Source organism: Scyliorhinus torazame, chromosome 12, assembly GCF_047496885.1.
Source record: "Scyliorhinus torazame isolate Kashiwa2021f chromosome 12, sScyTor2.1, whole genome shotgun sequence".
In the NCBI taxonomy this organism is placed as follows: Eukaryota; Metazoa; Chordata; class Chondrichthyes; order Carcharhiniformes; family Scyliorhinidae; genus Scyliorhinus; species Scyliorhinus torazame.
Genome location: NC_092718.1, coordinates 24,924,804 through 24,949,139, shown reverse-complemented (window position 1 = coordinate 24,949,139; position 24,336 = coordinate 24,924,804). Strand labels below are relative to the sequence as shown.

Sequence of the window (24,336 nt, the reverse complement as noted above, 5' to 3'; positions counted from 1 at the left end):
CTTAACATTAAAAGCATCTGTGTACTTCATTAATGTAACATTTTTGGGTTGAAGTGACTTTTACATTGTTTAACAGTCAAGACTACCAAAAACATGTATACTTTGTTCCTTCTTTTAAGAGGAGCAAGTAATGAACTCAACGGTCAAAGTTCTGTTGGCTTCTCCTGTCCCCCTCTCTGTAACAATGGTAAAATGGGCCCACTAAGTCAGTTATATCTGACATTAGTGGAGTTAGTTGTTGTAGTTAAGCAAACTTGCCATTAACTAGTGAATCTAGCAAAGTTGATTAATAAGGGGATCAGATGCTATGAGGAGAACAAAGAAAAGTACAGTAAGAAGTCTTACAACACCAGATTAAAGTCCAACAGGTTTGTTTCAAACTAGCTTTCGGGGCAGTGCTCAGTTCTGCCACAGTCCTTCTGCCTTCGCAAACTCCTCCGCTGCTTCCACCATTCCAAAATAAAAGTCCCTGAACTTGTAAGTCACCCTCAGCTTCGCTGGATATACAATGCCGCACTGCACCTTGCTAATGTACAGTGCCCTCTTCACCCGGTTGAAGGCAGCCCGCCTCCTCGCCAGCTCCACCGTAAAGTCCTGGTATACACGTATATCAGCTCCAGCCCACTGCACCACCCTCTTCTGCTTGGCCCAGCTCAGGACCTTCTCCTTCACACTGTACCTACGGAAGCACAGAGTCACTACCCTTGGCGGCTCACTCGCCTTTGGTACAGGCCTCCACGACCGATGAGCCCGATCCAGTTCATATCGGGAGGGATCCTACCCCTCCCCCAATAGTTTCGCCAGCATCGCGGCAAAATACTCAGTCGACCTCGGTCCTTCAACTCCTTCGGGCAGCCCCACAATCCTCAAATTCTGTCGCCTGGGTCTGTTTTCCAGGTCTTCCATTTTTCCTCGTAGATCCTTGTTAATGTCCATCACCATCCGCATCTCCTTCCCCATCGAGGCAAGTTGATCACCGTGCTGCAATACCGTCTCCTCCACTTCCTTCAGCGCCTCCCATTGCTCTCGCACTTCCGCCACTGTGCTCGCCACCGCCTTCATCACCGGGGAAATCGCCTCCTCCACCAGCACGCTCAAAACCTCTCTCATCTCCTTCCTCATTGTCTCCTGGTATTTTGTAAACTGCCTTTCGTATTCCGCAGCCATCACCTTAGTTATTTCTTCAGCCGTAAGCAATGCGGCCTCCCCTGGTGCTCCAGCCTCCATTTTCCTTGCTGACCCCGCGGTGACATTTCCACTCCCCAATGGACCTTCAGCTGTTTTCCTTACGGACGTTCTTTTGCTCACACTCAACATTTTTCTTCACTGTGTCTTCACTCTGCCGTCTCTGTGCCTTCTCCTTGCTTTTGCCGCCTCCGTGGACCCTGGGACCGGGCTTAAAGCCCCGAAAATGCCGTTCCCGAACGGGAGCCCTCCATTGTGCGGCCGCCTCCCGCCCGCCGTCACCGGAAGTCCCACCATTTTCATTCTTATGATGCAAATGAATCTGTTTCTCTTTTTATGACTCTCATTTTGATAAAACCCCACAAATCACAACTTCCTCTCCTATATTTAGAAAAATGAAAATGCCTCGGAGTGCAGCTTACTGTACTTAAAGTAAAAGAGCTGTTGTTACCAAATGTCTCCGTGCTGTTCCATCTTGTATGAGGCAGGACAATTTATTACACTTTACTCTTCAGTTGAAATGTGTCACTAAGTCTTTTTGTGAAATAATTAGAAATGCTTTGTTTCTCCCGAGTGGATTACTGAAAGCAAAGATAACCTTGTGTGTATGCACAGTGATTTCCCGGTTTCCAATTTCATTTTATAAACTTGAAGTGCTGTAAATATTACTTTATTCCAATTAACTTGCCTTCATCTCCTGACAATAGTGGCTTTTAATAATAATCTTTATTAGTGTCACAAGTGGGCTTACATTAACACTGCAATGAAGTTACTGTGAAAATCCCTTAGTCACCCACCCTGGCACCTGTTCAGGTACACAGAGGGAGAATTCAGAATCCCCAATTCACCTAACAAGCACGTCTTTTGGAACTTGTGGGAGGAAACCGGAATACCCGGAGGAAACCCACGCAGACACGGGGAGAACGTGCAGACTCCGCACAGACAGTGACCCAAGCCGGGTTCCTAACGCTGTGAAACAGCAGTGCTAACCACTGCTACCATGCCACCCATTTTTGCTGGGATATAAATGGGATTAGACTTCTTGAACCTTGCCGCAATGGCTATTTGTCTTTTGTGAGCCTAGATAGTCAGTGATGACAGGCTGCCTAACAATGAGGGTCATTACAACCAGATCCTGTGTTTGGCTAACATCATGTGCACAGTTTCCAGCTATGGTTGCTTGCTGGATAGAGATCAGTAATAGGAAACTGGACTCACTTTTTTTTTCCATCCACTAATCCATGGCTACGAGTGGCATTTACAGCATTGCAGCTTCTACCCTGTGAGAACACCTAATCACCCACACACGCACATTGGATAGTTGAACTTGGAACTTCAGGGCTGCAAGGATGGGACTGGTTCATCAGGAATTAAACAGTTTTTGTTTCCCATCTTAAAAAGCTCCTGCATTATGTGGTATCTATTGATCTTTGTCAAAGTACAATATTAGAACAGCATTCAGCATTCCTCAAGCATGTTTCACCGTTTAGTTAGATCCCCTGGGCTCAAGAAAGAACAAATCGGGAATACAGAAGCAAAATACTGTAGATGCTGGAAATCTGAAGCAGAGAATGCTGAAAATACTCAAGTCGGGTAAACGGGCTGGTTTAGCTCACTGGGCTAAATCGCTGGCTTTTAAAGCAGACCAAGGCAGGCCAGCAGCACGGTTCAATTCCCGTACCAGCCTCCCCGAACAGACGCCGGAATGTGGCGACTAGGGGCTTTTCACAGTAACTTAATTGAAGCCTACTCATGACAATAAGTGATTTTCATTTTTCATTTAATCTGTGGAGTGAGAATGTTTCGGGTCCATGGCCTTTTGTCAGAACTGATATAGGACAAATCAACTTGGTTTTCCGCTCCTGGTGGTTGCCTGGTGATCCTGCTGGAAAGTGCATGTGTGGAATTTGGATGAATACCGAATCACCAACAACCGTGGACAGCACGGTAACAGATTGGTTAGCACAGTTGCTTCACAGCTCCAGGGTCCCAGGTTCGATTCCTGGCTTGAGTTACTGTCTGTGCAGAGTCTGCACGTTCTCCCCGTGTCTGCGTTAGTTTCCTCCGGGTGCTCCAGTTTCCTCCCACAGTCCAAAGATGTGCAGGTTAGGTGGATTGGTCATGCTAAATTGCCCTTAGTGTCCAAACAAAAAGGTTGGGTGGGGTTACTGTGTTACGGGGATAGGGTGTGGGCTTGGGTGGGGTGCTCTTTCCCAGGGCTGGTGCAGACCTGATAGGCTGAATGGCCTCCTTCTGCACTGTAAATACTATGATCATGGCTGATGCGTACATCATTTCCATTTTAAGGCCTCTGCTACATTTCCCTTGATACCTTTACCTTAAAATGTATGAATGTCAATCATATAAAAAATTTAAGTTAACAATGTGTGCCAGAGATCAATGTTATAATTACTAAATTAATTAGAATTTCTTAAAAGAGCTACTTTTTTTCTCTCCTCCCCCACCCACCCCTCCAGAGATAATACACAGAGCCACGGAGAGAGCTTGGCTGTGCTGCGCTCCAGTAACGAGTTTATGCGTTATGCAGTTAGCGTGGCCTTGCAGAAAATACAGCAACTCGAGGAGACAGGGCAGACCGATGGACCAGATGGTCAAAATACTGAGAAAACCTTTAAATATCTGTGTGAGGTCACTCGGTAAGACAGCATGTTCACATGTCTACAAGGTTACATCGCATCATGGTGTATTTGTTATTTCAAAACATTTCCATGGAATTATCTTGTCAAAACAGTTTAATTTTTACCAATGATAAAGGAAGGAAACGCAGCTGATGTTGTAAATCTAAAATTAATCAGGGAATTAATGCTGCAAGCGCACAGCAGTTCCACCGGCGTCTGAAAGGGAAAAGAGATTCGCTGGTTTATGTTCCTTTGAAGGATCTCACCTAGATTGTAAATTTTTATTTTATTTTCCGAATCCTGCTACATGTGCTGTGCATTTCTTGCGGCTTCTGATTTTTATTGAGAATTAAATTTACTTTTCATTGTCTACCATTCAAATTGCAAAATAACTGACATTCTGTAAGTTCATAGCTAATACCAGCAAATTACATTCTGTCTGGTTTGCAGTACAGCGATTGGTATCTTTGTCAACATTTATCTGTTGCTTGGCAGGGTTCTGCTGTGGAGATACACTTCGATCCCATCAGCAGTGGAAGAGTCTGGCAAGAAAGAGAAAGGAAGGACTATTTCATTACTCTGTTTGGAGGGATTACTGCGCATATTTAACACAGTGCAACACAGGTACCTGAACAAGATCCAGCAGTTCCTCAGTGCAATAGGTTAGTGGGCATAATTTGAATTTTGCGAGATATCCTTCTTATGTTGCAAGAGAATATCATGTGGGTCTGCATGTGTTACAGCTTTCAAACATTGAGTGAGTCTGAATGGATCACCCAAATTAGAAGATCACGAACCTTCAACATCCAGTCAGGTTCTTCTAATGCTGTATCCCACTGGAATGCACAGGATGTTGTTTTTATGAAATGGTTCTTTAATGTTAAAATGCATGAAACACTTATAAATTAAATAATACGTAATATGTTTCACTCAGATCAGTTGTGTTAGAAAGTTGTGGATTTAAATTCTATTTGGTCTGGCTGACACTTCAGTGAACTACGATGCTGTGGAGGTGTCATCCTTTGGATAAGAGGTTAAATGGAAGCCCTATCTATATAATTAGATCAACAATAAAATCCCATGGCAATATTAAAAAGATCAGGGAGTTGGCCTGGTCCATATTCATCCCACATTTGTTACAAGCAGCCCCAGGTTATTGATCCGGGTGAGGCTCCTCCATTTGTCATTACCTGGCTGAGAAACCTCCTAATTGTCACAAACTGGGTGAGGAGGCATGACTAGCTCTGTGTCCTTATTCAACTCACCCTCTGCTGGTATCAACAAAGGTTTAATTTAACAAGGTTCTCTTTCCCCTGCGTACCTTTTCCTGACCCAATAGTTACGTTTAAAAAGGAGCCAATTCAACCAGGCTTTCTTGAGTTAAGATAAAGTTTATTAACAACAAAAAGGAGGTGGAGAAATGGTGGAACACTTGCATCTACATTCATACGGATTGGAAATAAATATAAATTAAAGTTACACAGAAGTCCTTGAGTTGTGAAGAGTTGATGAGTTGCGGCCAATGCGATTCTGTTCTGTAAAGTTGGCTTCTGTCTGTTCCTCAACACTCACACACAGACAAACCGGCAGGCAGTTCGAGAGAGGGAAGAGAATGTCAGAAGAATCCCTGGCAGGCTGGCAGCCTAGCTTTTAACCCCCGGATGTGTATTCCACCTGGTATTGTTAGGAAAATAAAGGTAGTTTTTAGGGATTTATATTTCTATTGGTAAACATTAGAAAAATGGCATAGTTTCAAAAGGGTTTAATTAAATGTTTATGTGTCTGGAAGGGTAAAACCTATAGTTAGATTCATGCTGGATAAAGGTGTTTATATGTGTGAGAGTTGGTTTCAATTACAAATGTGTTTCTATTGTGCTTAGAGAGGATTATGATGTAAAGAGTAAATAGAACGAGCAGGAGTTGCTTAATAGCTGGAATCCCTTGTAAGGATACAAAAAGCTTTTAAGTCTTGGTTTTGGCTGAATTTATTGTCAGTTGGAGACAGGATTACACAACTGATCTGAGACGAGAACATCTCTCAACTCTGCCAGAAGAAAGACTGGAGAGGATGGCAGCTGCAAGGAGGCAAGCTTCCTAAACTACAGGTTATAGTCCAGATATCCAGGTAATTGGGACAGAAACAATGTTTAAGACTCCTGAAGTTAAGTGAACAGAGACCAAGGTATTGTTCAGAAGAATTCAAGGAAGAGCAAACAAAGGCTGGAGTTCTCCGTCCGTTGGGACTCTCTGTTCCAGCCGGTAGTGCACCCTCGCCCGCGGATTTCCTGTCGGCGCGGGGTAGCTTCAATAGAAAATCCCATTGACAAGTTGCGGGAGCAGTGGGGACTGGAGAATCCAAAGTGTTCTGTGTTAAAGAGACAATTGCAGCAATCAGACTTAAAGTGGGACAGCAGCCTTCAAAGGTAAATCAAACGTCTGATACCATTTTAATACAGCCTGGAAATCGAGAGTTAAAGCAATTGTGAGACGTTTGCACAGCAATCAAGTCAAATAAATCCTAAAGGAGTTGCTGTAAAATCTTGGACTGGATTTGCTGCAAAAGTGGAGTAGAAGCTTTGTTTAAAAGTGTAATTTGGAAAGCTTGGTCTAAATTTCGGGATGCAAACAGCTAAGGGAAAGCATAATTATGGGAGAAGATTTGAAAGTGTGTTTTTGGGAGTGGAGTTTGGAAACTCTGCCCAAAGTCATCTTGTTTGCTTAAAAGGGACTTTGTTAAGGAGACAATTGTAGATTAAGATTCAGGGTGCAATTCTCTAGAATATTTTCTAAGTGTGGTAGCAAGCAGGAATTGCCGCGAGCTTCCCGGCGCTCGGTCCAGCGAGTCCCGCAACGCTATTCAGTGTTATTTGGTCCACGTAATGAGGCCTCATGGCTTCTCGCCACAAATGAAGGCACGCCAGCTGATTTGCCGGGACTGCACTCACCGGCACCCCGCTAACGAGGTTGAGCAGCACATAAGCTGCACTTGCTCAGCCAACCACAGGAAGCTCGCAACAATGGCGTCTAGGAGACCAGCCCCAAGATTCAGGGATGCTGACCCTCCGGCAGTGGAGGACAGGAGGGATGTCCTGTTCCCCTGAGGGTTCAGGAGGGTGAGCCATGGGGCAGGCAGTGCTGCCTGGGGCAAAGTGGCGGCAGCTGTGTACTCTGGGAGTGTGACCAGGAGGACTGGCCTCCAGTGCCGAAAAAAAATCAATGACCTACACCGGGCAGCATGAGTGAGGGACACCAACACACACCCCAAGGAGCATCCACCCCCAACTCTCGATGCGAACCGCCTCCCCCTCCCCCACCCGTCAAACCCTCCCTTCACACACCCTCTTCCCACCACTGTGAACCACACGTATGGCTAATGATGCCCCCCCATCTCTCCTCAGGAAAAGCTCTCCCATAATCGTCGGAAGAGGGCACAGACTGGCAGTGGTGAGCTGGAATTATGAACCCTCACCTCCATCAGGGAGCGGGCCCTGAAGGTGACGGGTGCCCATCCCCTGTGGTCCCTGAGCAGGAGGAGGGGTGCTGAGTGCCATGGTGTGGCACCGGTGGCCACCAGCTCCCCCAAGTTCCACCACTCTGATGAGGCCGGGTCTCGCAGTCAGAACGTGGGACAGGGACATGTGCCGCTGACAAGTGAGACGGTGCCCTGCCGCTGACAAGTGAGACGGTGCCCTCCAGTCTCAGAGCCCACAGAGGACACTCGCCAGGGGAATCGAAGGCCACGGAACGAGGTAAGCAGCTGTCTGCCTCCATCTCTGATGTGCATCCTGAGATGACACTTAGACGTGGTGGTAGAGTGAGGAGGGCCAAGCATGTTGAGGATCACTGCGGGCACTGGGGGAAGGGGTGGAGGTTGGGGGCGGGGGTGGCACCATCAGAAGAGTGGGGACTTGTATGACATATTAAACACCCTTGTGCACAACCAGTATGATGCCTCTGCTACTTTCTTCTACAATACGGGCCAACATTCAAATCCTTGACCCATCCCTCCAGGCATCTCCCACTCCCCGTGGCACCCATCCACCCTTCGGCCGTGGACATGTCCCCGAAGCTGTGACTCATCTCCTGGGTGTACGGATGTTGTCTGTTGTGTGTGTGGTGTTGCATCCTGCAGTGTTCAAGCACAGTGTCCAGGCATCAAGGTGTGATTGGGATGTTAGGCAATGACCCCCACATACTACATGGTTCGCCTGCCCACTTGGGATGCGTGAAGTGCTCACTTAACCACGATTGCCAATTCCCTATGGACAATAGCCTTCAGGCACATAGCCAGAGGCCTCAGCAGTCTGCAGGGGCTATGGTGGATGGTGGGGTAGATGGGCAGGGACAAGGGTTGCCCCTGGAACGGAAAAACACGATCCAGGGGTTGGCATGGTGGTGCCACGAGTGGTCCCCCCCCCGCGCACTCTCACCCTTCCAAGGTGGCCCATCCCCAGCCAAACACAGGGGCTGCAATCCCAGCACCCCTTGGCGTTGCCTGTGAGCAAATATAGCTGCTCCCCTCCTCGGCTCCCCACAGAAGTCCTTCCGCCAGGTTCACGTTTTTCATTTCGTGACCACTTGCTGGGGAGGCCGCTGAATGCCACAAGGCTGTTGGATATGGGGTAGCTCTCGTTAATTGTATGGAAATAGTGTTTAACTGGTGATAATTGGTTTCTCGCCACGCTACGGCGAGATCACGATTTTGTCTACAGGAGCGGGCCGGTTGCATCGCAAACTGTTTGGCACCTGGCGCGGTTCTCGTTTTTGGCCTCTCCCGATATTCACCAACCTCGTTTTGCTTGAGCGAGAGCGTAAAGAGGCCGCAGAATCGCGCCCCATAATCTGTGTTGATCCTAAAACTTGTGTGTGATTGTTAGGTAAGGGGGGAGTAAAGGCGTATTGTATCATAATCCAACTTTCATGTTCAATGAATGTTTTTTCTTGTTGCAACTAATTATTGGTCCCGTGTCTCTGTTCCACCACCTTTTATTTTTAAAAAGTGGGGAGTGAAGTGTGCATATGTGGCTGCATCGTGTCAGCCTCCCGAGTGGCAATCACAGACCCGGTGAATCCCGCACCGTTTTTCATTGGAATCGATTGTGTTCCACGTGGGGGCGATGCTAGCCCCTCCACAATTGCTGAATCGATCCAGGTTCGGCGCCACTTTTGCTGTCGTGACAGTCCACAAATCCTGCGTCAGCGTCAACACTTTGTCTCAGAAACAGAGAATCCCGCCCGTGCTCTTTTGAGCCATTCTGGGATCTTCCCGTCCAGTTAGAACATCAACTGGGATCGTAACAGTATGTGCTCGTCTGTCTAGGTCATTATAGCCAGGCACCTTGAGATGAGATCGACGTTATGTCCCTTTGTCTTCCAGAGATGGTGTTCAGTCTTAGAATGTTTTTTACAAGTATCTTGACCAGCCTGGAAGCACAGGAAAGGTGTCCCATTGTTCTGTAGTGACCCCATGCAGCCGATCCTGTCAGTGACTAATGGTGCATTCATCAGCCATTTTCGGTGTCTCACGTCCATTTTTTAAAATATACAATTCGGGTCTTTTTAAAGACCAATATTTCCATATATGACTCAGGTTTTTCTCTGTCGTCATAACACAATCAGGACTATCAAAACAGAAGCTCAACAGGTTACTCCTATAACAAAAGCAAAATATGGCAGATGCTGGAAATCCCAAATAAAAACAGAAAATGCTGGAAAGTTTCAGCAGGTCTGGTAACATCTGTGGCGAGAGAAACGGAATTAACATTTTGAGCCCCTCTAACTATGGTTATTCATGTGATTGCTGTTTCTGCAATCTTGTTGCACGACTATAGCAAGTACATTTCAAAATAATGCCTTGAGATGTTTTTGGGACACATAAGATGCTGCGTGAATAAATGCAAGTTTGTTCTTGCTTTCTGTCTTGCGTTCCTTCCTTCCATTATTATTGTAAACATACTGCAGTTGTTGGCTTTAGGCACGCTGGTAAATGTGTGTAGTTTTCCCTTTCCTAAGTTCCTTGTATATTGGCATGTTTTACTATATTCATCTGGCTCTGTCCCATTGCTGTGATTTATATTTATTTTTCCTGAAAGTAAAAACTGATTTGCAAGATAGGAAACTTCAGTTTGAAGTCTGGTCAACGGTGCAAGTTGTGGCTAACGCAAGTACTGCCACACTACTCTAAATTAGGTAACAATTGTTGAGAATATGTGGCTTGTAGCCAGGAATCCACTTCTAAGTAACATACTACAAACCTGCAGTTTTTAGTAACTTTTGTATTTGAGTCACTTGAAAAGTGTTCTGCATCAGCAAGTTTTTTTTTAAATTTAGAATACCCAATTATTTTTTCTCCAATTAAGGGGCAATTTAACGTGGCCAATCCACCTAAACTGCACATCTTCAGGTTGTGGGGGTGAAACCCACGCAGACATGAGGAGAATGTGCAAACTCCACACAGACAGTGACCCACGACCGAGATTCGAACCCGGGTCCTCAGCGCTGTAGTCCCAGTGCTAACCACTGCGCCACATGCCGCCCCCTGCATCAGCAAGTTTGATCCTGGCTGAAATCGTTCAAAAGCATTTGCTTAGATTTATTTTTTCTTGCCGTTGATTGCTGATTTTTGATAGACTCATGTGAACTGCCGTTCATGCAGATAATTTCTTAGTTTCCAGTATTTTAGAGCAATGGCATAGTTGTGATGTTTTGATTAATTTCTTCTCTTCCTCCCATTCCCTACTGCAACCATTTGCCCCCACCCCATTCTTTAAATGGCCAACGATGGGAAACAAAAACTTATTTTAAGCCAGCATCTCGAACATGTGCATTTGACATGTTATTGGGTTATCCGGGCCAGATTAAGGGCCGGTTTAGCTCAGAGGGCTAGACAGCTGGTTTGTGATGCAGAACAAGGCCAGCAGCACGGGTTCAATTCCCATACTGGCCTCCCTGAACAGGCGCCGGAAAGTGGCGACTAGGGGCTTTTCACAGTAACTTCATTGAAGCCTACTTGTGACAATAAGCGATTATTATTATTATTATTATTATTATTATTATTATTCAATTCCCTTACTGGCTTGCCCGAACAGCCATCGGAATGTGGCGTCCAGGAGCTTTTCACAGTAACCTCATACCTGTGGCAATAAAAATTATTATTATCCTTTCCTCTCTCAGGGACACCTTTGTGGAGCTTTAGGGAATGTTTTGTGCAAATTAAGGGTTGGACCATTAGAAATGGTGTATGATATGTGCAGGAACCTAACAAAATGGAAGAGGAAAAGATGCTATCTAGCTACCAAAACCTTGTTTATACTGCAACTAGAACCACGGTATACTTAAGTTTCCCTTTAATAAACAAGAATGAAGTATCCTGTTCTTTTGTGTTTGAGACTGAAGCATGTCATTGGAACAGTGTGGAGGGAGTTTCACTCTGTAATCAATCCACATTGTTACTCAGAACTTGATGGAAGAGAGGTTTGTAGCTTTTACTATTTATCAAATTTGACCTGTACCTCACGTAGGGATGTTTGAGGGAGCATTGTAGAAGTTGTCCCACTGAGGCCCCGCCCACAACCCTTTTTCCGATACATTGGTGACTGTATTGGTGTTACTTCATGCCTTCCGCAAACTTCTGGACCTGGAAAAAGTTTGCTTCCAATTTCAACCCCTCTCACCCCTTCACACAGTCCATTTCTGACCCCTCCCTTCCATGACTTTCTCCATTTCTGGTGATAGACTGTCTACGAATACTCATTACAAGCCCATTGATTCCCACAGCTACCTCAATTGCACCTCCTCACACTTTGCTTCTTGTAAGGACTATATTCCGTTCTTTCAATTTCTCCATCTCCTTCACATCTGTTCTGATGATGCTATCTTATCTTCCACAATGGCATTTCCGATGTGTCGCCCTTTTTCATCAGCCAAGGATATCCTCACCGGGCCCTCACTCCATGTCTGACCTAGTTCCCACTTCTGCCCTCACCCCTTCCTCCCAGAATCACAAGGTTCCCTTTGTCCTTGCGTTCCATCTATCCTCCCCATTCAAAGGTTCACCCTCCACCGTTTCTGCAAATATATCTTCTCCTCGTCTCCCCTGTCATTCCGAAAGGACCGTTTCTTCTCTTGACACCTCAGTCCACTCTTCACTCACACCATACACCTCATCCCCTTCTCGCAACACCTTGCCATGCAATCGCAGGCAGTGTGACACGTTCCCCATTTCCTCCTCACTGTCCAAGGCCCCAAACACCCCCTCCAGGTGAAGCAGTGATTTACTTGCACATCTTTCAAATTGGCCTACTGTGCTTGCTGCTCACAATGTGGTCTCCTCTACACTGGGGAGACTAAACGCAGACTGTGTGACTGCTTTTCAGAACACCTTTGCTCAGTCTGCAAGCATGACCCTGACCTTTCTGATGCTTGTCATTTCAGTTCGCCATTTTGCTCACATTTCTGTTTTTGGCCTGTGACGGGTTCTAGTAAAGCCCAGGCAAGCTGGAGGAATAGCATCTCGTCTTCTGATAAGACACTACAGCCTTCTGGACTGTCAGACCATGAGTTGGATCCTCCATTTTGAATATGCCCCACCCCGCACCCTCCAAATGTGCCAGTCTGCATCCTATTCTCATGATTTTGCTTTCTGACAGCACTGACCTTTTTATGCCATTAACATCCACTATGGACCAAAGCTTTAGGCTTTAATATTATAGTTACCATTTCCTTTGTCTTGTGCTCCACAACATCTTATTTAATCTCTCCTGCCCTCCCACCTATTCTGGCCTTCTATTTTACTCCACCTGTCCCTCTCCAACTTTCATAAAATTTATTACATTTCGATCGCTCTCCAGTGCTGAAGAAGAATCCTGTTGGACACAAAATGTTAACTCTGTTTTTCTCTCCACAGATGCCGCCAGACCTACTGAGGTTTCCCAACATTTTCTGTTTTTATTGTAGGGATAATGTTTCTCTGCATCCAACTAATATTATCACTGAACTGGGAGTGCTTGATGCTCCCATTTGGTGCCTTGAAGACTAATAATGCGAGGTACCTGCCATACCTGTGGAACGTCAACCCTTCAGAAGAGTTGAAAATGGAAAAAAATGTTTTGTCTATTTTATTTTTAGATCTGGTGAGTGATGAGGAAGGAGAAAAAGAGAACATCAACATTACAGAGAAATCAGCTTTCCATATCAGACAGTTCCAGGTAGGTTTCTTGTGCTTGATGCTGCTTTTAAATCAGAACTGAGCGATTTTCAATGTTGTTAATTGTGCATCTGCAGCAATCTATAAAAAATATATCTTGTGTTTCTAATTGTGGGCATGTGAGACCCCTCCATTTTCCATTCACTCTTTACATTAAGATATGTTTGTTCTGATCCATTTGCTGTCAGAGATCCCTTGTGACACAGCTGAGTGGGGATGAAGAGGATTTTAACAGCAAAGAATCACAGCTTTTAGTGAGCATACTGTCAACACTCTCTCGGCTATTAGAACCCACATCTGAACAAGTATGTAAACATTAACTCTGACAGCTCTTTCTAGTTTTTGATCGGTTTAAAGCAATGAGTCAAAATCATAAAAAATCACAAAGTTTTCTCTTGTTTTATGATCGTCACGGTGAGGGATGTTACGACTGGTTCTCATTGCAAGTGACCAGTGACTTCAGTAAGCACTCCCATGCCAGATGCAGCTGGAGAAAGCTATACGCTGTGTCTACTCTGCCCCTCCAGCATCCTGCATCTGCCCCAACATTAAAAGAGTGGTCTCTACTGCAGTTATCTTAATATAGGTTCTTGGCAATTTTATCCAGTTGGGGGCAGTTGGTGATTAAGGACAATTTGTGCTCCTGAGTTATGTTATATAACAGAACACCTGCAGTGCAGAAGGAGGTCATTCGGCTCATCGAGCCTGCACCGACACTCCAAAGGAACACCCCACATCGACCCACTCCCCTGCCCTATCCCAGTAACCCCATCTAACCGTTGGACACTAAGGGGCAATTTAGCATGGCCAATCCACCTAACCTGCACATTTTTGGACTGTGGACGGAAACCCGGAGGAAAACCATGCAAACACAGGGAGAACATGCAAACTCCACAGTGATCCGAGGTCGGAATCGGACCTAGGTCCCTATTGCTGTGAGGCAGCAATGCTAACCGTTGTGCCACCATGAGAAACTGTACTAAAATTGTTCCAAGGTTATTTCCCTTGAGCCGTTTAGTAGGTAGAGAAATTTTTCATCTTGTGATTAAGGGTTGGTTTTGAACCTTTGTGGAAGAAGTCACAGAATCATCCACTCAGACAAGTTATATTTTATATTTTTTTCCAGAAGTTAAAATCATTTATATATTCTGCAGAAAAGGGTATCTGTGAATCAAGTGATTCAGGATCTTTTGTAATTATGTATGTACTATATTACAGGAGCATGAGAGATTGGTAATCCCTTGAGCCATGTTGCTTCAAGTAATATGTGTGAAATTTTAGCCTCTGTTAAGTAGTAAACAACACATTACATAAAAGCTGTTTCTGGTGCTCACTTCTGCAAGAAACCTATTTAATACTGGTGGGCTTAAGTCAAGCTTGGTAACTTACTGAAGTAATTGGATGGAGCAGCATCCATATTAATTATTTGTCCATATTAATTATTTGTGTTTCCATTGCCTATACTGAGAAAACTAGTTTCATAAGGCTTGGGCAGCCCTGAATTTCCAATTAAACATTCTGGTTCTCCCAGCAAGTAGAAGGCCTAATAGATTGTTCGAGGTAGGGAGAGAGGAATTTTAAACAGCTGAAACTGAGGGGAAAGAAAAGCTGCTTGGCTATTTTTCAGATGTCTCAACATGCTCTGCGTGCTTATCAGTTTCTAGTAATATAGCTTTGCCCAAGTCGCAGAGGGTGCTGGTTGGTCACTTTGGGAAAGCCTGCCATCTGTTAACCAGTCTAGAGTGTTACTTTTACTGTATTTATCTAACTTGTCCCCATGCTGTCTTGTTCTTCTGTGTGGGAAATTGCAGCAACGTTGCACAGAGATTTAAAACAACAGAAAAGGCCTTTTTGCTTTTTAAAAAATCAGATGATATATAGAGGAGAAAATAACTTTGAAAAGCAGACAGGTACTTAAGAAACATAGTCAGTATAATGACACAGTGAACAATTTCACAAAAGTAGTCACGAAAGAGGTATTCTTAGAATAGCAACACTGATTATAACCATTTTTGTACACTAAATATGTTGCTATGACAATGCCAGTTTTCGTTGGCAGGCTGTTAGTTTTATCGTGTTGGAGCTGAAAAAGGCAAAAGAAAGAGTTTTTATTTTTAATTAAACGTGTGCAAGTTTAATTGTAATCCAAAATATTTATTTCCTATATTAATTTGTGAGGTGAAGAATTTAGTGATGATATCAGCTGAAAGTGCATCATTTAATCTACCATTAATCTATTGTGCTTTATTGATAGTTTGGCCAAATGTTAACTTGGACTGTAAAGATTTGCAAGGAAAATAACCTAGGTAAGAGTACTTCTGGCACATATATTCAGAATACAAGATGAAAACTTGGAAACGAGAAACCAGTCCATCAGCTTTACAAAGAGAAGACATGTAATATTTCAATCGTAACGTTGCATTAGAGCCCAAAGTAGACTTGCAACAAAGTGTACTCCGTATATTCTCTGTTAAATATGGATTTTTAAAATTAGATTTATGAAGATTTTTTGGACATAAGTTCTGAATATTTCAGGTTGCTGACTTTCTAGGAGAACAATAATGGCTGTGTTCTGTTAGGAGGCAGATGTATATTGGACTTCCAGCACATTATATATGGTGATTTCAAATGATATAGTTAACAATTTCAACTAATTAGCCCCAAATAAAACAAGATATCAGATCAATTTCTAAAATGTTATGCTGCCTTCATATGTTTCTCTGATTGGGGGTATATTACTATATAAATATATTGTTGACTCCACAGAAGATATGCATTTCTGCAAGGGATTGATGAGTATGATGTTCAGTCTGCATGTGCTGCGCAAGTCTCCAGTGAGCTTGTTACAAGAAATGTGCCGAGATATCCACAGTTGCCTTGGGGATATTGATCAGGTAAGAACTTTGTGCAAGGAAATATGGGACATAATTGTATCATTTGGCCCAGTTGGGCTGTTCTTCATCCAGTGCAGTAAGCATCATGTGCACTGTCTTGGACTTGACATATTGTTGGAACTGGCTGACCTTAGCATACATGGTTCCACCTCAGTGAAACCTCAAATTTCATGAACGTCACAGTTAAGAACAGCCCTCTAGAAACCAGAAAGGAAGCTTTCAAACACAGTTAGCAATTCGTGCAGTAATTTAGTTTATATTAAAAAATTACGGCTGATGTCTAGCTGTTGACAAATTCAGCCACACGTTGGACAAATAAACAAGCAAGTACCGTGACAAGACAGATGTATGAGAACAGGCTTTATTTCTGTGGGAGGAAACCGGATCACACGGAGGAAACCCACACAGACACGGGGAGAACGTGCAAAATCCACAGACAGTCACCCGAGGTCGGAATCGGACCCGGGTCCTTGGCGCTGTAAGGCAGCAGTGCTGACCACTGTGCCGCCACGGTGTACAAATGTACTGAAGGCACTGATACTGAAAAGCCTATGGGTCCTGACAATATTCTGGTAGTAGTACAAAAGACAAATGGTCCCGAGCTAGTACAGCCCTAGCCAAACTGTTCCAGTACATTTACAACACTGGCATCTACCCAACAAATTTCCTCAGTATGTCTGTCCACAAAAAAATGCAGGACAAATTCAACCCGGCCAATTACCAGTCTATTCTCAATCATCAGCAAACTGATGGAAGGTGGTGTTCAGTGTATCAAGTGGCACTTAGCATTAACCTGCCCACTGACATTCAGTTTGAGTTCCTTCAAGGCCAGTTGGCTTCTGATCTCATTATAACTTTGGTTTAAATATGGACAAAAGAGCTGAACTCGAGGTGAGACTGACTGTCCTTGATGTCAAGGTTACATTTGACAGGGTGTGGTATCAAGGTGCCCTCCCCGGGTGCGGTATCAAGGTGCCCTCGAGAAACTGAAGTCAACGAAAAGGAGAGGGAAAACTCTCTCCATTGGCTGGAGTCATACTTGGCACAAATGAAGATGATGTGGCTGTTGAATTCAGTCTTCTCAGTTGAGTTACTCGATAATGTCATAGGTCCAATCATCTTCAGCTGCTTAACAATGATCTTCCTTCCATAATAAGGTCAGAGCAGGGATGTTCACTAATTGCATAATGTTCCACAGCATTCACAAACAGCTCAGATACTGAAACAGTCCTTGTCCATATGCAACAAGATCTGAACAACATTCACGCTTAGTCTGAGAAGTGGCAAATAACATTCATGCCACGCTATTTTGCATACAAAATGATCAGGGGGTTAGATAGGGTGGACAGTGAGAGCCTTCTCCCGCGGATGGAAATGGCTGGCACGAGGGGACATAGCTTTAAACTGAGGGGTAATAGATATAGGACAGAGGTCAGAGGTAGGTTCTTTATGCAAAGAGTGGTGAGGCCGTGGAATGCCCTACCTGCAACAGTAGTGAACTCGCCAACATTGAGGGCATTTAAAAGTTTATTGGATAAGCATATGGATGATAATGGCATAGTGTAGGTTAGATGGCTTTTGTTTCGGTGCAACATCGTGGGCCGAAGGGCCTGTACTGCGCTGTATCGTTCTATGTTCTATCTCCAATAAAAGATAATCTAACCATCTCCCCCTGACATTTAATGGCGTTTCTGAATCCCCTATTATTGACCAGAAACTTAACCAGCCATATAAACACTGGCTAGAAGAGAAAATCGGAGGCTGGGAATTCTGTGGCAAGTAATGCACCTAACTCCCCAAAGCCTGTCCACCATCTGCAAGGTCGGAGTGTGCTTAGAATATTCTCCGCTTGCCTGGATGGATGCAGTTGCAACATGATTGCATGGGAACACTACCACCTGCACGTTTCCCACCAAGCCATACCGCTTGGAACTATATCGCTGTTCTTTCACTAACACTGAGGCAAGTTCCTACAGCTCCCTTCCTAACAGCACTGTGAGTATTCTTACACCACCTGGACTGTAGTGGTTCAAGAAGGTGGCTCACCATCACCACTGGACAGAGTTTTATAATCATCATATTTTTATCCTTCACTTGATATTATACTTTTCTGTGTCTGTTTATAGCATATTATTTCTACTAGGATTGTGTTTTGCTCAGCCCATTCCTTCCATTTCCAGAGGAATATAATTGAAATGCAGTGAAGTCACGTTAAACTTGTATAAAACTCTGATTAGACTAGGCTTTGAGTTCTGTGTATAGTTCTGATTTCCATATTATTGAAGGGATAGCACTGTTGCTTCACAGCACCAGGGTTCCAGGTTCGAGTCCTGGCTTGGGTCACTGTCTGTGCAGAGTCTCTGCACTTTATTTCCAATTCTGGGTTTCCTCCGGTGCTCCAGTTTCCTCCCACAAGTCCCGAAAGACATGCTGTTAGGTAATTTGGACATTCTGAATTCTCCCTCCATGTACCCGAACAGGCACAGGAATGTGGCAACTAGGTGCTTTTCACAGTAACTCCATTGTAATGTTAATGTAAGCCTACTTGTCACAATAAAGATTATTATTTTATATAGAGTCACTCAAAAATATGCAAACAAATTATCAGGGGAATACCAGAACCGCGATGCTATACTTATCAGGAAAGATTGAACAAATTGGGACTTCTTTATTCACAAAGAGAAGGCTGAGGGAAGACTTGATCGAATCTTTAAGATTATGAAAGTGGAGACATACAGAGAAGACGTTCACACTAATGGAGGTGACCAACAATAGGGGCCATAAATGTACGATAGTGCCCAACTAATCCACTAAGCTTCAGGAGAAACATATTTACCCTCGAGGTGGAATTTGTTACCACGGAGTAACAAATATAGATGCAATTAATATAGATGCAGTTAAAGGGAAACTAAAGTAACACATGAATGGACGAGAAGGGGTTATTTGTGAAGTTTGATGAAGATGGGTATGAGGAGGCTTGTGTGAAGCACAAACACCCGCACGCACATGTTGGAGGAATGGTTTGTTACTTTGCTGTACATACTGCGCAATGTGTTCTCTATGTAACCTTTCCAAAAAAGGAGACATTTCTTCCATTTCCTCAAATGTCATCAACAACAAACTCCAATATTAACTCAGGCTAATGTGATGAAATTCTATACATGATGCTGTAGGTTGAATAGGACTTGAGACCAGTTGCTTCATGGATTATTTAACCAGCTAGGCATATGCTTATTCCAATAGCCCTTTACACTTTCTATAATTAACATTTTTTGACTTTACTTTTGTTCCTGGATAATGGAATTGAGGATGTAAAAAAAAATCTCATGGTGCAATTTGTGATCTCAATAACTTTGCTTTGTGGACTTTTTAAAAACAAAAAGCATGGAATACAAAAATGCCATTTTGCCTATCCAGCTTGCTTCTTCTTAGCCCAGTATAATCACATGTGTCGTGGTCTCTGACCCACTCATTTCATCTGAGAGAAAGTTGTGTCATCCATTCCCAAAGGTAAATCAATGGGAATGATTTTTTTCCAATGAAAATATAAATGCATCTCACTAGAAATATAAAACAGGAAATCTTTGTGCCTTTATTTATGATGTAACTACACAATCCCCAGAATGCAGATCTAGCTATATATTATTCATGCTTCACTGGTTCCTGTCTTATACTGGGTACTTGTGCTTTGCTGTTTACTGTGGAGTAATCATGGTGGTTTCATGTTTGCTAAAGGACGTTGAAATAGAGGAACAATCCCATTTTGCCATGGTGAACTCAAAGACTGCAGCTCCAACTGTGGTGGTAAGTACATTGTAGCAGGCCCTCAGAAAAATAACTACTCGCAATTCTATAGCACTCATTGCATTAAGTAACGCCTCTTTAGTGCATTATAAGGGGACAAGGGAATGCTAAATGAAAAAGTGAAGAAACTTTGAGGGATGCTAAGATGATGATCAGGCGGACCTGCTTACGAAGCCAAAGAGCTAGCAGATTAAGAGTGGCTGAGGAGATAATTCCACAGGGCACAGGGTGAAAATTGACCTCTAGTCCTGGGGAGTTATGTGTCATACTGACACTTGTTGATACAGCCTTGATTCCCCCTCCAGTTTACCCCCAGTACACAACTCCTGCAGTTGACAGGGCTGCTGACCTTTTCATTTTATCAATGGTGCTTTAAGCTGCCTTTTGTTTCAAAATTGTTTGAGATGACTGGTGATGTTTGCATGACTGTGTATTTATTGCCCATTCTTAGTTATGCTGAGGGGTTGGTGGGTCTTCTGAAGTCTACAGTCTTTAGATTAGTACACTCACATGAGTGTTGGGTGGGGAATTCCATGTCAATGACAGATAGCAATATGTGTCCAAGTTAGGATGACATTTTATTCGAATAAAAGCGAAACACTGCGAATGCTGGAAATCTGAAATAAAAACAGAAAATGCTGGATAAATTCAGCAGGTCTAGCAGCCCCTGTGAAGAGAGAAACAGAGTTAATTTTCTGAGAACTATAGAAGAGTCATATGGACTCGAAATGTTAACTTTCTCTCTCCACAGATGCTGCCAGACCTGCTGAGTTTATCCAGCAATTTCTGTTTATATTGTACTTTATTAGGGGGAACTTGCCTGTTAGAGTTAAGACAACCCAGCATCAGTTCTTCCCCCGTGGTTTAATAAAAGCCACCTGGTAAACAAAAATAAACGAAAGCTTCCCATTTTGTTTTTCATGTATTTTAATGAGTTTTATGATGGTTTGAATTAATCACTACAAAGAGAATATTTTGTTCCTGAAATCAGTAGTTGCAAAATTAAGAGGTTTTTTTTTTTTGTAGCAGCTGGTTTTAAGCCAAATGGAGAAGGTTCTGGATGAAATAGACTGGCTGATCACAAAGATGAAGGGCCAGCTCAGCTCTGCCAAAGAACTGACAGGTAAAAGTGGTGAAAGAATGGATAGCTACAGGTGAACAGTGAATTACTTCACAATGTGTCGGGAGTCACTGGGGCAGTGTCCAAAGTCGCTTAAGCTGACAAGTGAATAGCCATATATGTTTTAGTTTGCTACCTTTTAGTTTATCAGTGAAGAAACTGTTAAATGTTTGGTGAAATATTAAGTTAGATATTTTCAATATTTGAGAGAGCAATTACAATAGTCTCAATGCTCTATCTAATTGTTTTGATTGTTTATTTAGATGGATGATTGTTTACTTTGGTCTTCCAAGAGGTAGTACCCAAAAATGAAACATGTATACTTGAGAGAAAACATTTTCTCTAACCCCCTACCGGTTTTCTTTCCTCATCTTCACTCCAGGAGACATTGACTCATACTGGGATATGGATACATATTTACAGCTACCCATCATTCAATCAGTTATTCTTCATAATCCCTCATGCCCTCTCCGAGCTCTCATCCTGCCCATGAGACCCAACTCCTCCCCTCCCAACTGCTGGCCCCCATGTTATCTGATATGAACTGTTCTCTCTCTTCGGGTCTGTCCCGGACCCTTTCAAATCTGCGGCCAACGCAGTTTGAATGGGATTAGTCTTTCGGTAGTAATTGACTGCAAAGTGGAGGTGACTACATAACCAATGTAGACAATCTTTAGATATAAAGGAGGAACATTGGGGTTGTAACTCAAATGCTCAACAACATGGATGCTCATATTAAATATTACATTTGTTCTCCACCTTAGATGAGAACAGTCAAGTATCAACTGCAAGAGAACCTGTGGAGAAAGCTATTGTCCTTCAACTGGGCACCGTGCTGACGGCTTTCCATGAGCTGATCCAAACGTCCCTTCCAGCTGGGAGCTGTGTGGACATTCTCCTGAAAGACCTAGTCAAAATGTACAACGTTCTCACCTCATTGGTGAAATATGTAAGTATGCAAAGCTTGGCTGCTACTTAACCCTGACAATCACTGAAACAATAGGCTTGGACCATGATTACAAAGTGATGGAGGTATTTTAACCCATGTATTGGACTTTAATGGATGACTTCTCTTCTGGTTCATCACTCCATATCACAACGGGAAGTGCAATGTGGTGAGGTGAACCACCACTTTCTAACCTTAAACTAAATTCCCTGTCCCCTTCACCATTCGGTGGTGGAGGGGGAGACTGGGAGAGTAAAATAAAAAGGAAACAAAGAAATAAGAATTTGTAAAATGAGCGTTTTAAAAAATTCTTCTATGGGATGTTGGCATCGCTGGCACGAGCAGTATTTCATGCCCAGCCCTAATTGCTCTTGAGAAGATGGTGGTGAGCTATCTTTATAAACCACTGCACTTTTACTTTTCTGCAGCAGTTTGGTATAACTGAGTGGCTTGCCAGTCCATTTCAGAGGGCAGATAAGATCCATTGATGTGGATCTGGAGTCATGTGTAAGCACGGGGGCACAGTGGTTAGCACTGCTTCACAGCACCAGAGACCTGGCTTCAATTCCAGCATTGGGTCACTGTTTGTGTGGAGTTTCCACATTCTCCCCTAGTCTGCGTGGGTTTCCTCCGGGTGCTCCGATTTCCTCGCACAATTCAAAGATGGGCAGGTTAGATGGATTGACTATGCAAAATTGCCCCTCAGTGCACCAAATATGCGCAGGTTGGTTGAGTTTACGGGATAGGATGGGGGAGTGTGCCTAGGTCGGGTGTTCTTTCAGAGGATCAGTGCAGAATCGGTGGGACGAATGTCCTCATTCTGCACCAAAGGGATTCTATGATAAGGATGGCAGATTTCCTTCCCGAGAGGGCTTTGGTGAATTGTGTAGGTTTCTTATCACAATCAATGATGATTTCATGTTAACCATTCGTGAGACTAGCTTTCAATTCCAGATTTATTTTATCAATTAATTGAATTTAAATTCCCCCAACTGCTATGTTGGGATTTTAACCCATGGCCTAGATCATTAGACTGCACTTCTGGATTGCTTGTCCATTAATATTATTACTGCGCCGCTGTCCTTTGAGAGTTTAATAGATAATTGCATGAAACTTGGTGCCTTTAAAGGTGGAGTTAACAATTCTTCTGCCAAAATTATCACAATAGCGAATTAATTCAATATGCCATAAAACAATCTCATTCAACTGTTCTCCCAACTTCGGGTCCAAATCTGACTATATTACATCTTTTTCTTACCCCAAATGTACTCTACTCCCTGCTAAATCAAGAGTCCTTTTCAATATTTCGCGGCAATTTACATGAAGGAGGAAGAATGTATTCTCCAATTTCCTCTGGTGAATAAATATATGTATCAATCTCATGATGGGGATTATGTAGATTGTGGAGGGTCTTGTTTTTACAGTATTACTGAAATACTCTTCTGTTGAGTCTCTGGTGATTCAGTCCTCTTGGATTGATGGGAGGAACTGAACGTCCTGACGCAAAAATGTCTCTTTCTACTTGACTGTATGGCTATATCCTAACTTTACATTTCTTTTGTATGCCCACCCAGTATATCCAGGGTTACACCGGGCATGTGGCACATCTTCCTGCAAGATTTGAGAAGCTGGTAGGTATGAAATTACTGATTCTTGTTTTCTGATGCTGCCTACCCCCTTTTTTATTTTTTACCAGAAACATTGGGATACGGTGTATTTTTCAGGTGAATATTTCACACTAAGATATTGGAACGGATGTAGGCCATTCAGCCGCTGTAAATTGTTCAACCATTCTGTTAGCTCTTGGTTGATCGGTAATTCAACTCCATTTACCTGCCTTTTCCCACATAAACCTTGATGCCATTACCAAACAAATATATGCATCAATCTCAGTCTTCAAAATTTCAATTCGCAGCATCAGTAGTTTTTTGCGATGTGAGTATTCCGGGTCTCTTAACACCCCTTCTGTCAAAACGTTCTTGATTTCACACATGCATGATCTAGTTCTAATTTTATGCTCATTTGCTCTGAATTCCTCAAGCAGGGCAAATAGTTTCTCCATCGCTGAATTATTTTATCATTTTAAACACCTTGATTTAGATCGCCTCAACTTTCTAATCACTAGGGAATATGAACCTTTCTGCAACCTGGCCTTAAATTTTAACCTTTTACAGGCCCAGTATCATTCTATACTCTGGTGAATCTGAAATTCCCCCACTCCTCCAATTCTTTTCATGCTTGGGGTGGAAATCATCAGATTGTGGAGATTTGCTCATCTTAAATCATATTTTTTTTTAAATTATTTTCTTGAGTATATTAAATCTGCTAAGTTCCTCCACATTACTTACTTTCAGATTTTCCTGTGCTAGTGGTACTTTTATCCTTTCAGGGAGGAGGTTAAAAAGTACTCATAATAATAATCTTTAAATATAATAATCTTTATTGTCACAAGTAGGCTTACATTAACACTGCAATGAAGTTACTGTGAAAAGCCCCATGTCACCTGGTCAGGTACACGGAGGGAGAATTCAGCACGTCTTTTG

General features: G+C 43.2%; 1 protein-coding gene across 4 annotated transcripts in view; it reads left to right on the top strand.

Annotated features, from left to right (window-relative positions):
• fanci (FA complementation group I) overlaps positions 1–24,336 on the top strand; it is a 77,643-nt gene that overhangs the window by 41,058 nt on the left and 12,249 nt on the right. For 3 of the 4 annotated variants that reach the window (XM_072470560.1, XM_072470562.1, XM_072470563.1), the window contains 10 exons: positions 3,663–3,842; positions 4,320–4,486; positions 12,951–13,030; positions 13,218–13,334; positions 15,284–15,335; positions 15,796–15,923; positions 19,659–19,727; positions 20,754–20,850; positions 21,612–21,796; positions 23,368–23,424. In XM_072470560.1, coding sequence (XP_072326661.1) covers positions 3,663–3,842; positions 4,320–4,486; positions 12,951–13,030; positions 13,218–13,334; positions 15,284–15,335; positions 15,796–15,923; positions 19,659–19,727; positions 20,754–20,850; positions 21,612–21,796; positions 23,368–23,424 — 1,132 coding nt within the window. The remainder of the gene's footprint in view (positions 1–3,662; positions 3,843–4,319; positions 4,487–12,950; positions 13,031–13,217; positions 13,335–15,283; positions 15,336–15,795; positions 15,924–19,658; positions 19,728–20,753; positions 20,851–21,611; positions 21,797–23,367; positions 23,425–24,336) is intronic. The other variant, XM_072470561.1, reaches the window with a different exon arrangement.